Genomic DNA, 12,605 nt, shown 5'->3' with positions numbered 1-12,605 from the left:
TCTTCTGCTGAACACAAAGGAAGATATTTTAAAGAATGTCAGTTACCAAAGTTGGTCACCCCATTGACTTCCATAGTATTTTTCCCCATACTATAGAAGTCAATGGGACCATCAACTGTTTGGTTACTGACATTCTTTAAAATATCTTTGTGTGTGTGTGTGTTTAGTGTCTAAAAGGATTGGAATAGGTTGAGGGACAGTAAACGATGACATAATTTTTATTTTAGGGTGAACTATTCCTTTGACAAAATACAATTTAAACAAACAAGACGATGCGCGTTTTATTGCAAGGACACGCCCCCTCATTTCCACGTGATTGTGTGTTATTGATTTATAATCGCATGTGGGTGACATGGTATTGTAAATACATTAGACGACCAAGAAAATCTTTTCTGGACCTTTAACATTTATTGTTATAATTTTATTAAATTTTTATTATGTTTTTAAATAAGAGTCGGAACTCTTTATGGGTGCACCAACATGTGCACCACTCAAAATAGTCCCCCTATACATAAGGGTCGATGTCCGTCTTCCGAGAGGTGGCGCTCGTGGAAGGTGGCAAGTGGCTATAATCTGACGTTACTTTTTAACTCGCATTAAATATGAAGATGTTTTGCGTTTTTTGGTGACGTTTGTGAACAACACGATTATGGTTTAAATACTTATTACCCATACCCACCGAGACCAATTAAAGATAACTTTCCGGCCACTGATGCTTTTTAACATTTACTTAAAAGTTTTCTCTTCCTGTGACTCTCACGTGATATCTTTTTCATCAATCTTGTGGAAATGCAGGAGGTTTGATTATATCTGCTGTGGTGGTAGATGAGGTTGTTGAAGCTGGCAGAAGGAGGATCCAACGTGTTTATATGATCCCATTAAAACGCAGGAAAGTATCTCTAATTGTAAGCCAACAGAATGACACCTGTAAATTCCCTCATGTTTCTATATTCATTTTGGAGAGAAAGATGGGGACATCTAGAAGAGCATTTCTTACCAGACTAGGACGGAGCAAAGGATTTCTTATTAAAGAAACCTACAGGTACGTTTACATTACAGGTTTACCATGTTATTGGCACAGCACTTTTTTGTAAGGGTACCATAAAACGAGTTATAAACATTTTAAATTTGATTAAAAATAAGTAATTTCTTACTGTTGTACAATACTATAATGAGCAGAAAATATATAATCATATAAACAAATTTTAGATATACTATACAATTTACAGTGTATAAATTGGGTGTTTATAAATGATAGATACCTTTTACATTTTAGGCTGCGTAAAGGATGATCGTATTTGTGGGTGGCACGTTTTTTTTTCTCTCTTACAGTTCCTCCATCACACATATTGTGTCAGAAAACAACAGCGGGGATGAAGTCCAGGCCTGGTTGGACAACCAAACAGGACGAGATTCTTCCAGTTCTGTCCATTTGTTGGACATCAGGTGGTTTACGGAGAGCATGGAGGCAGGACATCCCGTTACAGTTCAGGAGAGGCACGCATTACAGGTGCAAGAGCAGATCTCTTTTATTGACACATTACTTTAAAAAGAGCATATTAACTAAGTATGTAAATGTGTTGCAGGTTAACCCAAAACCCAACACAGACCCAACTGCAATGCTGATAAAAAGTTACGCCTGTCAAAGACGGACACCTTTGAAACACCACAATTCATTTCTAACAGTGAGTTATTTACTGCTTTCAGTTTATTCGCTTCCATTGAGCTAAAGATGAACAGTTATTTGACAATGTCCTGTAGGAAGCTCTTGAAATCTTATCTCAAAATGCTGAATATAATGACAATGAAGGACGGAGCGTCGCGTTTAGACGGGCAGCCTCAGTCCTAAAGGCACTTCCCTATCGAGTGAAGAACATGGAGGATCTGAGGTCTTTGCCCTGCCTGGGTGACCATTCACAGAGGGTTATAAAGGTGACAATTATGCTTTCTTGTAGCTTAAAGGGGATAGTTCAACCAAAAATGAAATCTGTCATCATTTACTCACCCTCAAGTTGTTCCAAACATGATGCATTTCTTTGTTCTGCTGAAGCCAAAAGAAGATATTTTGAAGAATGTTTGTAACCAAATTGTTTCTTGCCCCCATTGACTTCAATAGTATAGTATTTTTTTCCATTCCTATGAAAGTCAATCAGCTGTTTAGTTTCAAACATTCTTCAAAATATCTTTTGTTTTTCAGCAGAAAAAAAGAAATGAATAAAAGTATCTGCTGAATGCATAAATGTAAACTTCTCTCAAAAATCCATATTATCTAGATATTTCTGTTAAGAAGCTTATTTCACCATTTAGGAGATTTTAGAAGATGGATCATCAAGAGAAGTGGAATCAACAAGACGATCGGAGCAATATCAGGCCATGAAGGTAATAATGGATATGTTCAACAATAGCATACTATGTACTATTTTTGCAGAAATATTCTATTCTGACAAAAATGCCATTATAAATGAAATGCCTGATTTCTTACCTTTAGTTTGTGAATTATGACGTCACATCTTCCTTTTCTGCAGGCACTGACTGGTATTTTTGGGGTGGGTGTGCGGACGGCAGATCGCTGGTTTAGAGAGGGTTTGAGATCTCCTGATGATTTGGTTCGCACAGGACAACAGTTGAACCGTGCACAGCAAGCGGGTAATGCAAATTCACTCTGCTAAATTTCTAAAATTATATTCATAGATAAAGAAATATTTGTATCAAACAACCTATATAAGGTATGTGTGTGTTTCTCTCAAACAGCCTTTGATTGGTCATTATTTATATATAGAAATAATATAGCCATCAGAAGATGGTACACTGTGGTCATAAAGGGATGGATATGGTCAGCAACAGTACTCAGGTCAGCTGTGCTGTTTAAACAATGCTCAATTGGTACAAAAGTGCTCAAAAGTGTACTAAGAAAATATCCAACACACCGTGACACCACCAGCAGCAGTCTGAACCGTTGATACAAGGCAGGATGGATCCATGCTTTTATGTTGTTTTTGCCAAATTCTGACCCTACCATTTGAATGTCACAGCAGAAATCCACTTCGACTCATCAGACCAGGCAATATTTTCCAATCTTCTATGGTCCAGTTTTGGTGATCCCGTATGAATTTGGAGCCTCAAATTCCTGTTCCCAGCTAACAGGAGTGTATCGCGGTGTGTCTTCTGCTGTTGTAGTCCGCCTGCTTCAAGGTTGGGCATGTTGAGCATTCAGAGACGAGTGGTGCAACAAGAGATTTATTTGAGTTACTGTTGCCTTTCTATCAGCTGAACCAGTCTGGCTGTTCTTCTCTGACCTCTGGCATCAACAAGGCATTTTTGCACACAGAACTGCCGCTCACTGGATATTTTCTGTTTTCTGGATCATTCTCTGAAATCTCTACAGATGTTTGTGAAAATCCCAGTAGATCAGCAGTTTCTGAAATACTCTCAAATCACCTTTCTTCCCCATTCTGATGTTCAGTTTAAATTCATTAGATCATCTTGTTGGGGTAACAGTTTAGACCCGGAGACCAGATATGTTGAAAAGAAGACCAGGAGACATGCTGTTCAATCAAGTGAAGATTTACTGAAGAATAGTTTTCAGTTTCATCAGCAGAAGCCAGCTTCAAGTCTCACAAGGAGTTCGTAGGCTGCGCACCCTCGACCTGTCTATCATACATACAATTTCTCAACAGTTATACTGTTTTCAAGGTTTATCCAGTCATTGGATGATTCTGATTTGCTCAGAGAAAATAGACAGTCATGGTAAATTTCCACACATTGTCAGTTAATCAGGTTCACGTCTCCATAGATCACATGTTGACTTTTTCACCCCGAAATAAAGCACGTTGTGACCTTCCAGATCTGGAGCAGTCGCCAGCGTGTCCAGAACAACACACTGTCTCTCTTCCTAGGATGCCCTTTGTACACCTTCAATACTGATCTGTAACACTGAATCCTGCGCACATACACAGATACACAGTCTCTCCAAGGTTGGAGCTGATTAAGCTCCAGTTCTGATTGGAAATTTTCCCAAAACATACTGATAACATGTGCTTTCTCTCAGTGAGAGTACAGACCGTATTCACCATAATTCTTTAGTGTTTTAGTAAAAGAAAATATTAAATGAATAAAATATGACATAAAATGAAAGACCAATCCATATTTCATCTCTGAAATCCGGGCTAAGTGAGCAAGAACTGTTACCGCACTCGTGGCATGTTAGGAGTGTGTGATTTCTCCAAAATCCAAACACACACAAGTGTTTAGCGACACATCACACATCTCTAGGCCAGACCCTCAGTCACTCCGTCAGAGAACAAATACAAACTTTAGAAAACAAGAAACAATTAGTGGTTCTGTTGATTAAGTAGTAATATAACTGGAAATAAATAATAATAATATAGGAGGATGAAAATTGATTTAGGCTTTGATTATGAATTTAATTTTGATATACAGCTCTGAAAAAAATTAAGAGACCACTTAACATTTGATACATAGGTATATTGATGACTAAAAAGTCTACAAAAAAGAACATGTTGCATCGGTTGATGAGTTATGTGGTCCTTCAAAAAAAAACTTAAATCGAATTTCAAATGACCTCTGACCTCATCATTTTCAGGAGTCCAGTATTACGATGACCTCCAGAAACCCGTCACTAAGGCGGAGGCTGATGTCATCAGTGATATCGTAGAGAAGGCTGTATGCGCTGTGCTGTCCGGAGCAGAGATCCAGCTCATGGGAGGCTTCAGGAGGTCAGATCATGCCTTATTAATACTGTGTCTTTAAAGCATTTTTTAGAGTTCATGGCCATTTTAAGTCGTCAATTTTGTTTTATAGTGCTTTTCACAATACATATTGTTTCAAAGTAGCTTTACAGAAAATCATGATGCTAATGTTTATAATATCCTAATACAGTATATTTATGCTTTATAGTTGCATTTAACAGATTAGAGCAGGGTTGATAATATAGTCAAGCAGTAAAAATATTCTATATGGTATATATCGCTTTAGTTTACTGTATGTATGCAAATAAAGTTGGATTTACTATATATCTAACTTTATAAAGAACTTGATAATAATAAAGTTTATGTTTTGTGACGATATAAAACAATCAAACTGTTGAGATTTATTAAAAAATATATAGTTTATGTGAGTGTAATGTATATATGCAGATAAAGTTGGATATACTTATAAATCAAACTTTATATAGAGAGTTCAGCTATCAATTTAGTTTACATATTGTAGTTATATATAATATATTACTTTATGTGAATGTACTGTATGTATGTTGGTAAAGTTTAATCTTTTATATATCCAACTTTATAAATAGAGCTATTCGATAATAAAGTAGACATTGTTTTGATGAAATAAACAATCAAACTGCTGAGTTTTGCTGTTTATATTTAAGGGGGAAAGAAGTCGGTCATGATGTGGATTTTCTCATAACGCATCCAGAGGAAGGTAAAGAGGAAGGACTGATGCCTAAAATCACAAACTGGTTGGAGGAGCAGGTACTTGTGGCGTTCTTTAAATAGTTGAATGATCAAATCCATCCCTTTTGTCTGTTTGATGTTGTACATGTTATATAAATGTGCATTTTACTCATACAATATCTTTACAAAGGAACATGTATTTTACACCAGGGCTTACTGCTGTATCACAAGACGACCAGAAACTCTTATCTGGAAAAAATGGACGGTCCAGCTCGAGCTCCTAGTAACATGGATCGCTTTGAGAGATGTTTTTCCATATTTAAGCTTCAGGCGTCTGCTGTAAGCTGCAAATCGAATTCCAATGCTTCTGTTCAGGATGTCAGTACAGGAAGTGAAACTGAAAGAGCCAGTGAAGCGTCAGGCTGGAGAGCTGTACGGGTAGATCTGGTGGTCAGTCCCTACAGCCAGTTTGCCTTTGCTACTCTGGGATGGACCGGGTCTAAGGTGTGTGGCTTCCTTACTTTGAAATTTCACGTGTGTGTGTGTGTGTGTGTGTGTGTGTGTGTGTGTGTGTGTGTGTGTGTGTGTGTGTGTGTGTGTGTGTGTGTGTGTGTGTGTGTGTGTGTGTGTGTGTGTGTGTGTGTGTGTGTGTGTGTGTGTGTGTGTGTGTGTGTGTGTGTGTGTTATACATTTATATAAACACAAACATTCATTTTAGATGAGATATTTTGAGATTAATAAGTCAAAAAATATATATTTACAGAATGAAAGGAAAGGTTGAAGAGACAAAGCAAAAGAAACAGAAGTGACCAGCAAAATAATATGAACATATATGCAGGAAACTTGCATCCTCTTAAACTTATGTTATGGCCTAATAAGGAAAGGTCAAACAGACTTTTCCATTGTGTCATAGTTGGTGTAACGTCTAGGTCGGCGTGAGTGGTCAAATGACAGAGATAGATATATGAGGTGTTGTTTTGACACCTTTAAGACCTTTAAGAGAATACTGCAAATGGTATTATCTCATGTCTGGAGAGGTGGAAACAGACATATTTTGATACAAAGGTTCACTACGTAATAAAATCTGATGGAAAAATACACACATTCGATCTTACAGCACAGAAGAGATACCAAAGATCTTACATTTGGAAATATGTTACATTTTGACATACTTTACTGTGTACTATCTAACTTTAATGTGATGTTTTCTGGATCTCTTCATTGAAGTCCAATAATGTGATTGCTTAACTGTGTCATCACACCTGACATCAGTCTCGCAGTGTTTCGAGGTCAGTTATGTTCACTCATGATGTGCTGTTTGTTCTTCAGCTGTTTGAGAGGGAGTTGAGGCGGTGGGCTGGGCAAGAGAAGCAGATGTCTTTGAGCAGTCATGCCCTGTATGACAGCAAACAGGTGAGCCACATGGGCATGTGTCTACTAAAAGGACATCATAATAGCTATAGTATGTTAGAGTGCCCCTATTCTGCTTTTTCAGATAATAACTTTCATGTAGTGTGCAATATAGCTGTACATAAATGTAAAAGTGCGCGAAAAAATTGAGTTATTTACTCCTAGAAGAATCAATTCTAAACTGCCTGAAATGCGTCGTTAGTAATTCCAGTCTTACTTCCCTGCATGAACCTATGTAGGTTTGTAACTGATTTGCATAATGCCAGCCTGTGGTCTTCACAGGCTTCTCACAAACAATGTCTACTTTGACCTTTATCGTTGAGACTGGAAGAGTTTGATTTATATTGTCGACATGTTAAGACGCTGTTTTGTGATTCTGTGCTGATAATCCACTTCACTGCACTAATGATCCAAATGATTAGGAGTCGTGCTGGAATTGATGCAGTAAAATCTGTGTATCAGGTGCTAAAATTCAGTTATGTTAAAGGTGCACTATGCAACTTTCCGTCCGCTAGAGGGCGCCTATTCAAAACAAAGGTGTAGTTTGATGACGACAAGTTTGAGCTTAGCATCTTGGACATGTGGTCTTCACCTCACAGCCGGTGGAAAATAGGACTCGGGCAGAAATCACGTTGATGGATGTGGTTATTAAAGTTACTGTAGTGTAAAGCAGAGCAGGACCGAGTGTTGTGGAGCTGAGGACAGCTGCTGGAGCGATTGTTAATGAGATAAACAACACGTGCCTCGCTATCAGCGGGACTTTTATTATGACGGACACAGTCGCCGCGCTATTTCCACTTTTCCGGTCATGAGTATGAGGTAATGCAGCTCTGTTTATCATATTAGATACATTTAAGTGTGTTTAAAATGAGGTTATGACGTTACTCTGTGTGTTCGCTCAGCGGCTGCCGTAGGGTCACCCGTCCCGCGTAGCGTTTAAAGCCAAATTCACGCGTCCCGAAAAAAAGACCATGTCACGCATAATCAATGCTTGTTCAAAAATATTTGGTCGATCTATATCCTCGAAGAAGCCCAGGCAGCCAATCGAACATTACTCGACAGTTCAGCACGCTGCTGTTACCACACCCACCCCTCCTCAGTTGAACTGCTGACAAGGTTGTCATTTTTTTACAGTCTATGCAGAGCCATAGAAAAAGATGTTTTTCAACGGCTCTGAGTCTATGGTTGTCAACTTTGTTGTCATGACGGCGCACGCACGTGCAAGACACACTGGGAAGGAACTTTTAGATGCACGCTTTCCAACCAAAAATGGAGTCTGAGGCACCGCCATCATACAATTAAAAAGAGATGGTGTGGGTACAAGAAAGACTGGGGAAATAAATTTTTGTGGCTGAAAGGTGTTGAGGGGGATACCGAGAGGGCTTTTTGTGACCTTTGCAAAACGTCTTTCTCCATCTGAGGGGAAATACGATGTCAAACGACAGACTAACATGCAGACTTTACTAACATGCAAGTTCACCATCCTTCCTCCCCCTCTGGAGGACTAAAGTTGTGACTAAATCATTTTTTTAAACTGTTCCTGTGGTGTTGTGCAATTACAATTTTAAAGTGAGTAAATTGTAATGAAAAATAAATAAAATTAAATAGCTAAAGTAAATCTTTATTGGAAGTGCATCTGTCAATTCATTGAATGTTCAAAATATTATGAATCTTTATTAAGAAAAACAACATTTTACATTGGTTGATGAGCATACATCAGCAATTACATATGTTTAGGGGAATAGGGCATTATTAATATCATGTAAGGTGCTATGTGCTAGATATGGGTAAACCACTATCTGCCCGTCTGCCCATGGGGTGGGGCACCGCCGCGCCAGGCAGTGTCCCCCATTGTCCCTCAGAAACATACCCCTTGTCCCCCCTTGCGCCTATTAGCAGGTGGTCACCCTAGGCTACTGTGACACTTGTTGCACACTGCAATAAGAGTAAAGCGTTTCTACCAAATAAAACTGGAAACTGAGACTAACGCAGATAGGATGCAAATGACAGGCGACTTCCTCAAACGCTATGGTGAGACATCCCGGTTCCTTGGTTAAAATAGCAATTTTCTCACAATTTACCAATAGTTGGAATCGGAAACAAAATTAGGAGTCCTTAAAATAGCATATAGGGGCACTTTAACATATTTTGTGTAATTGGACATTAAATAAAATACACTATATTGCCAAAAGTATTGGGACACGACGGGGGTTATGGTGTGGTGTTGTTTTTCAGGGGTTGGGCTTGGCCCCTTAGTTCTAGTGAATCTCTTAAAGGAGTGGTTGCATGCGATTTCACTTTTTTAACTTTAGTTAGTGTGTAATGTTGCTGCTCGAGCATAAACAGTATCTGCAAAGTTACAGCGCTGAAAGTTCAATGCAAACGGAGATATTGTCTTTTAAAGTTATGGCAGTTTATTGCCTACAAAAACGGCCGGTTTGGACTACAACCAGCTTCTTCCTGGGTTGGTGACATCATAAACCCTCGCTAGTCACCGCAGATGTGACTTCTGACCGTAATGGGAAGGGGCGTGGCGTTTCCGGCAACCTGTGCTTGGCACTTCAGCCAATAAAAATACAGGAAACTACATTTGACCATCTAACCAATCTAAGACCATTGTGTTTTTCGGAGGGATGGGAAGCAGGAAGCAAATGAGCCGTTCAAAGGACAGTGGAGACAGCGGTGTGGAATAAAGGTCAAATATAAGAAAAAAAAAGTAAAAAAAAAAAAAAAGTATCAAGACATGTTAAACTGTGCCCCATAAACACAACCAAGCCTAGAAAAAAAACCCACGGAACCACTTTAGCATACCTTTACATTTTGGACAATTTTATGCTCCCAACTTTGTGGGGACAGTTCAGGGACGGCCCCTTCCCGTTTCAACATCACTGCGCACTAGTGCACAAAGCGTCGGTCCATAAAGACATGGATGAGCGAGTGTGGTGTGGAGGAACTTGACTGGCCTGCACAGAGTCCTGACCTCAGCCCAACAGAACACCTCAGGGATGAATTAGAGCGGAGACTGTGAGCCAGGCCTTCTCGTCCAACATCAGTGCCTGACCTCACAAATGTGCTTCTAGAAGAATGGTCAAAAATTCCCATAAACACACTCCTAAACCTTGTGGGAAGCCTTCCCAGAAGAGTTGAAGCTGTTAGAGCTGCGAAGGGTGGGCCAACTTCATATTAAACACTACGTCATTAAAGTTCATGTGCATGTAAAGGCAGGCGTCCCAAAACTTTTGGCAATAATGAGTACCTTTTGGCCTATATATTGTATAATTTATAGGTTGAATATGTCAACATTTAAATGTCTAACTGTAAAACTGCTCAACACTTTGCTAGAATAGCTACATTTACATCTCTTTCTGTTAAATTTTACAGAATCTGTATCTCAGAGCAAAGACGGAAGAGGAGATTTTTGCCTACCTGGGTCTGGAGTTTATTCCTCCATCTGAGCGCAATGCCTGAATCCAATCTATCCGTCTCCAGTTATCACTACAAATGTGCGAGTGCTTCAATCACAGAGCCACAGAGTCTCAGGTTTTAATGTGGTTCTTTTTAAATAAGGTAATGAGAAATAGTAATTATCTTTTATCAGATACTTGAATGTTTATAAGATGTCGTTCTTACTTTATACATTTTTTAATTAAATGTTTTAAAATGAAAATGTGTTGCTATTGTCTCCATGTTAGCGCTGCAGTAATGTGACGTGTTTGGATAAATGACCATTGGTGGTTTCTTTTTAATATCTTCTGCATATAGTGCACATATTGGTTTTGACTTGATTTTATCGTCTTAGCTGCTGGTGTGATTGACTACAATTTATATATACTTTTTGTATATACAATTTTGATAAGTTGTCATATACTAAACATATAAATATCCCACTGACATTTGTGGAGCTGTACGGAGGCTCTCAGTTTCTCAGAGAGAATATTTGATGCATGTCTACACATCATGTATGCAGATGTGTTTGTGGTTAGATTATGCCTGACATTATTCTAACCTCCTTTTTGTGCACCTGGTTCATTTTGACCCGCTTTTCCCGACCGCAAACATCGTTACGTGCTCATTATATATTTTAGAAATTTCTTTTTGAATACTGGGAGAAAACAGACAGCATGACTAAAAAAAATAAACACTCCTTCAATTCAGCAGCCATTTTGTTTTCCTGGCATTGCATTTCTAGCATTTCTAAGTAAAATTACTTAAAATTATCAAATTTAAAACTCACCAGAGCCTTCATGAAGGCTGAATTCAGTGGTGCCTACGCTTTGAAATGAAAGTTTCATAATTATCTGCGCTGACAAACAGTAAAAAAGCTGAAAGTATATAAATGTGTATTTTTCCAGTTAATTTCTTCTTTAATTAACCCCTTCTGTCAATACATAGTAGAAAAAAATATACGGTACTGTTTAAAAAGTTTGGGGTACGTATGCTTTTTTTTGTTAAAAGAAATGTATACTTTTATTCAGCTAGGATGCATTAAATTGATCAAGCTAAATCTAAAAAGGACATTTTTTATTTTATTCTACAAAAATAACTTTTCAACTTGGATGATAATCAGAAATGTTTCTTGAGCAGCAAATCATCCCATTAGAATGATTTCTGAAGGATCATGTGACTGAAGACTGGAGGAATGTTGCACATGAATACATTACATCTTAAAATAGTTTTCAAATAGAAAATAAAGTTGTAAAAATATTTCACAATGGACTGTTTTGACTGTATTTTTGATCAAATTAATGCAGTCTTGTCGAGTGTCCTCTTTCAAAAACATGAAAAAATCTTACCGCCCCCAAACTTTTGAATGGTAGTGTATGTATTTGAATATGCTGATCGTCTGTGATTGGTCTCCGAGAGGAAATGTTTCCGTTTTAACAGCTAACGGCAGGTGAAGCGAGACGGGTTTTGTCTCCGTATGTAAACAGACGTCTCTGTCTCTGTGGGGGATCTTTCAAGTATAAATTCACCTCCGCGTGTCTCCTTTCTTTCGGTGTTAATGGCAGCAGCATTTATTTAGCCTTTACAAAACAATCAAATGTGCCATGAGGGAATTAATCCATGCTTTTACTGTACATTTGCCTTGACAGTGCAGTTATCGATTATGGAGACGTAGAGTTGCTCTGTTTACGGTATAATCAAATGAATAATCTGCTTATTTAAAAGCATTTAATCATTAAAAGTCAAACCACATATTATATGTTTATTATAATAATTGTAATGCAACTGTTGCATTAAGATAAATTGTTTTTTATTTCCCAATATAATTTTTTTTTAAGTATGAATTTTGGTAACACTTTATTTTACAGCCTCCTTGTTACATGTACTTACCATAGTAATAACAGTAAATTATGCATAATTGCATGAAACTAATCCTCAACCAAACCCTAACCATACAGTAAGTACATGTTGTTAATTAATATAACTCAGTACTTCAATATATAATTACACTGTGACAATGACACCTTAAAGTAAAATGTAACCTGATTAGTTTTTTTCTTTAAAGGGACAGTTCACCCACAAATGAAGTCATCATTTAATCACCCTCAAGTTGTTCAAAACCTGCATGAATTTCTTTCTTCTGCTGAACACAATGAGATATTTGGAAGAATGTCGACACCCAAATAGTTAATGCAACCCGTTGATTTCCATAGCATTTCCCCGTTCTATGGAAGTCAATGGGCCCATCAACTGTTTGGTTACCAACATTTTTTCAAAGTATCTTCTTTTGTGTTCAACAGACATTCGTACAGGTTTACAACAATTGGAGGGTCA

At 38.0% G+C, this 12,605-nt stretch overlaps 1 protein-coding gene across 1 annotated transcript; it reads left to right on the top strand.

The window, feature by feature from the left end:
- Positions 1-506: 506 nt before the first annotated feature.
- On the top strand, positions 507-12,347 carry polm (polymerase (DNA directed), mu). Its single transcript, XM_067433564.1, has 12 exons — positions 507-555; positions 796-1,042; positions 1,333-1,510; positions 1,587-1,685; positions 1,762-1,932; positions 2,308-2,379; positions 2,526-2,646; positions 4,604-4,736; positions 5,393-5,495; positions 5,628-5,921; positions 6,747-6,830; positions 10,209-12,347. Exons 1-12 carry the CDS (start codon positions 522-524, stop codon positions 10,293-10,295), a joined length of 1,623 nt encoding a protein of 540 aa, XP_067289665.1. The 5' UTR covers positions 507-521; the 3' UTR covers positions 10,296-12,347.
- The last annotated feature ends 258 nt before the right edge of the window (positions 12,348-12,605 follow it).

Source organism: Pseudorasbora parva, chromosome 23 (genome assembly GCF_024679245.1).
Source record: "Pseudorasbora parva isolate DD20220531a chromosome 23, ASM2467924v1, whole genome shotgun sequence".
Taxonomy (NCBI): domain Eukaryota; kingdom Metazoa; phylum Chordata; class Actinopteri; order Cypriniformes; family Gobionidae; genus Pseudorasbora; species Pseudorasbora parva.
This window is presented reverse-complemented; position numbering and strand designations above follow the sequence as displayed.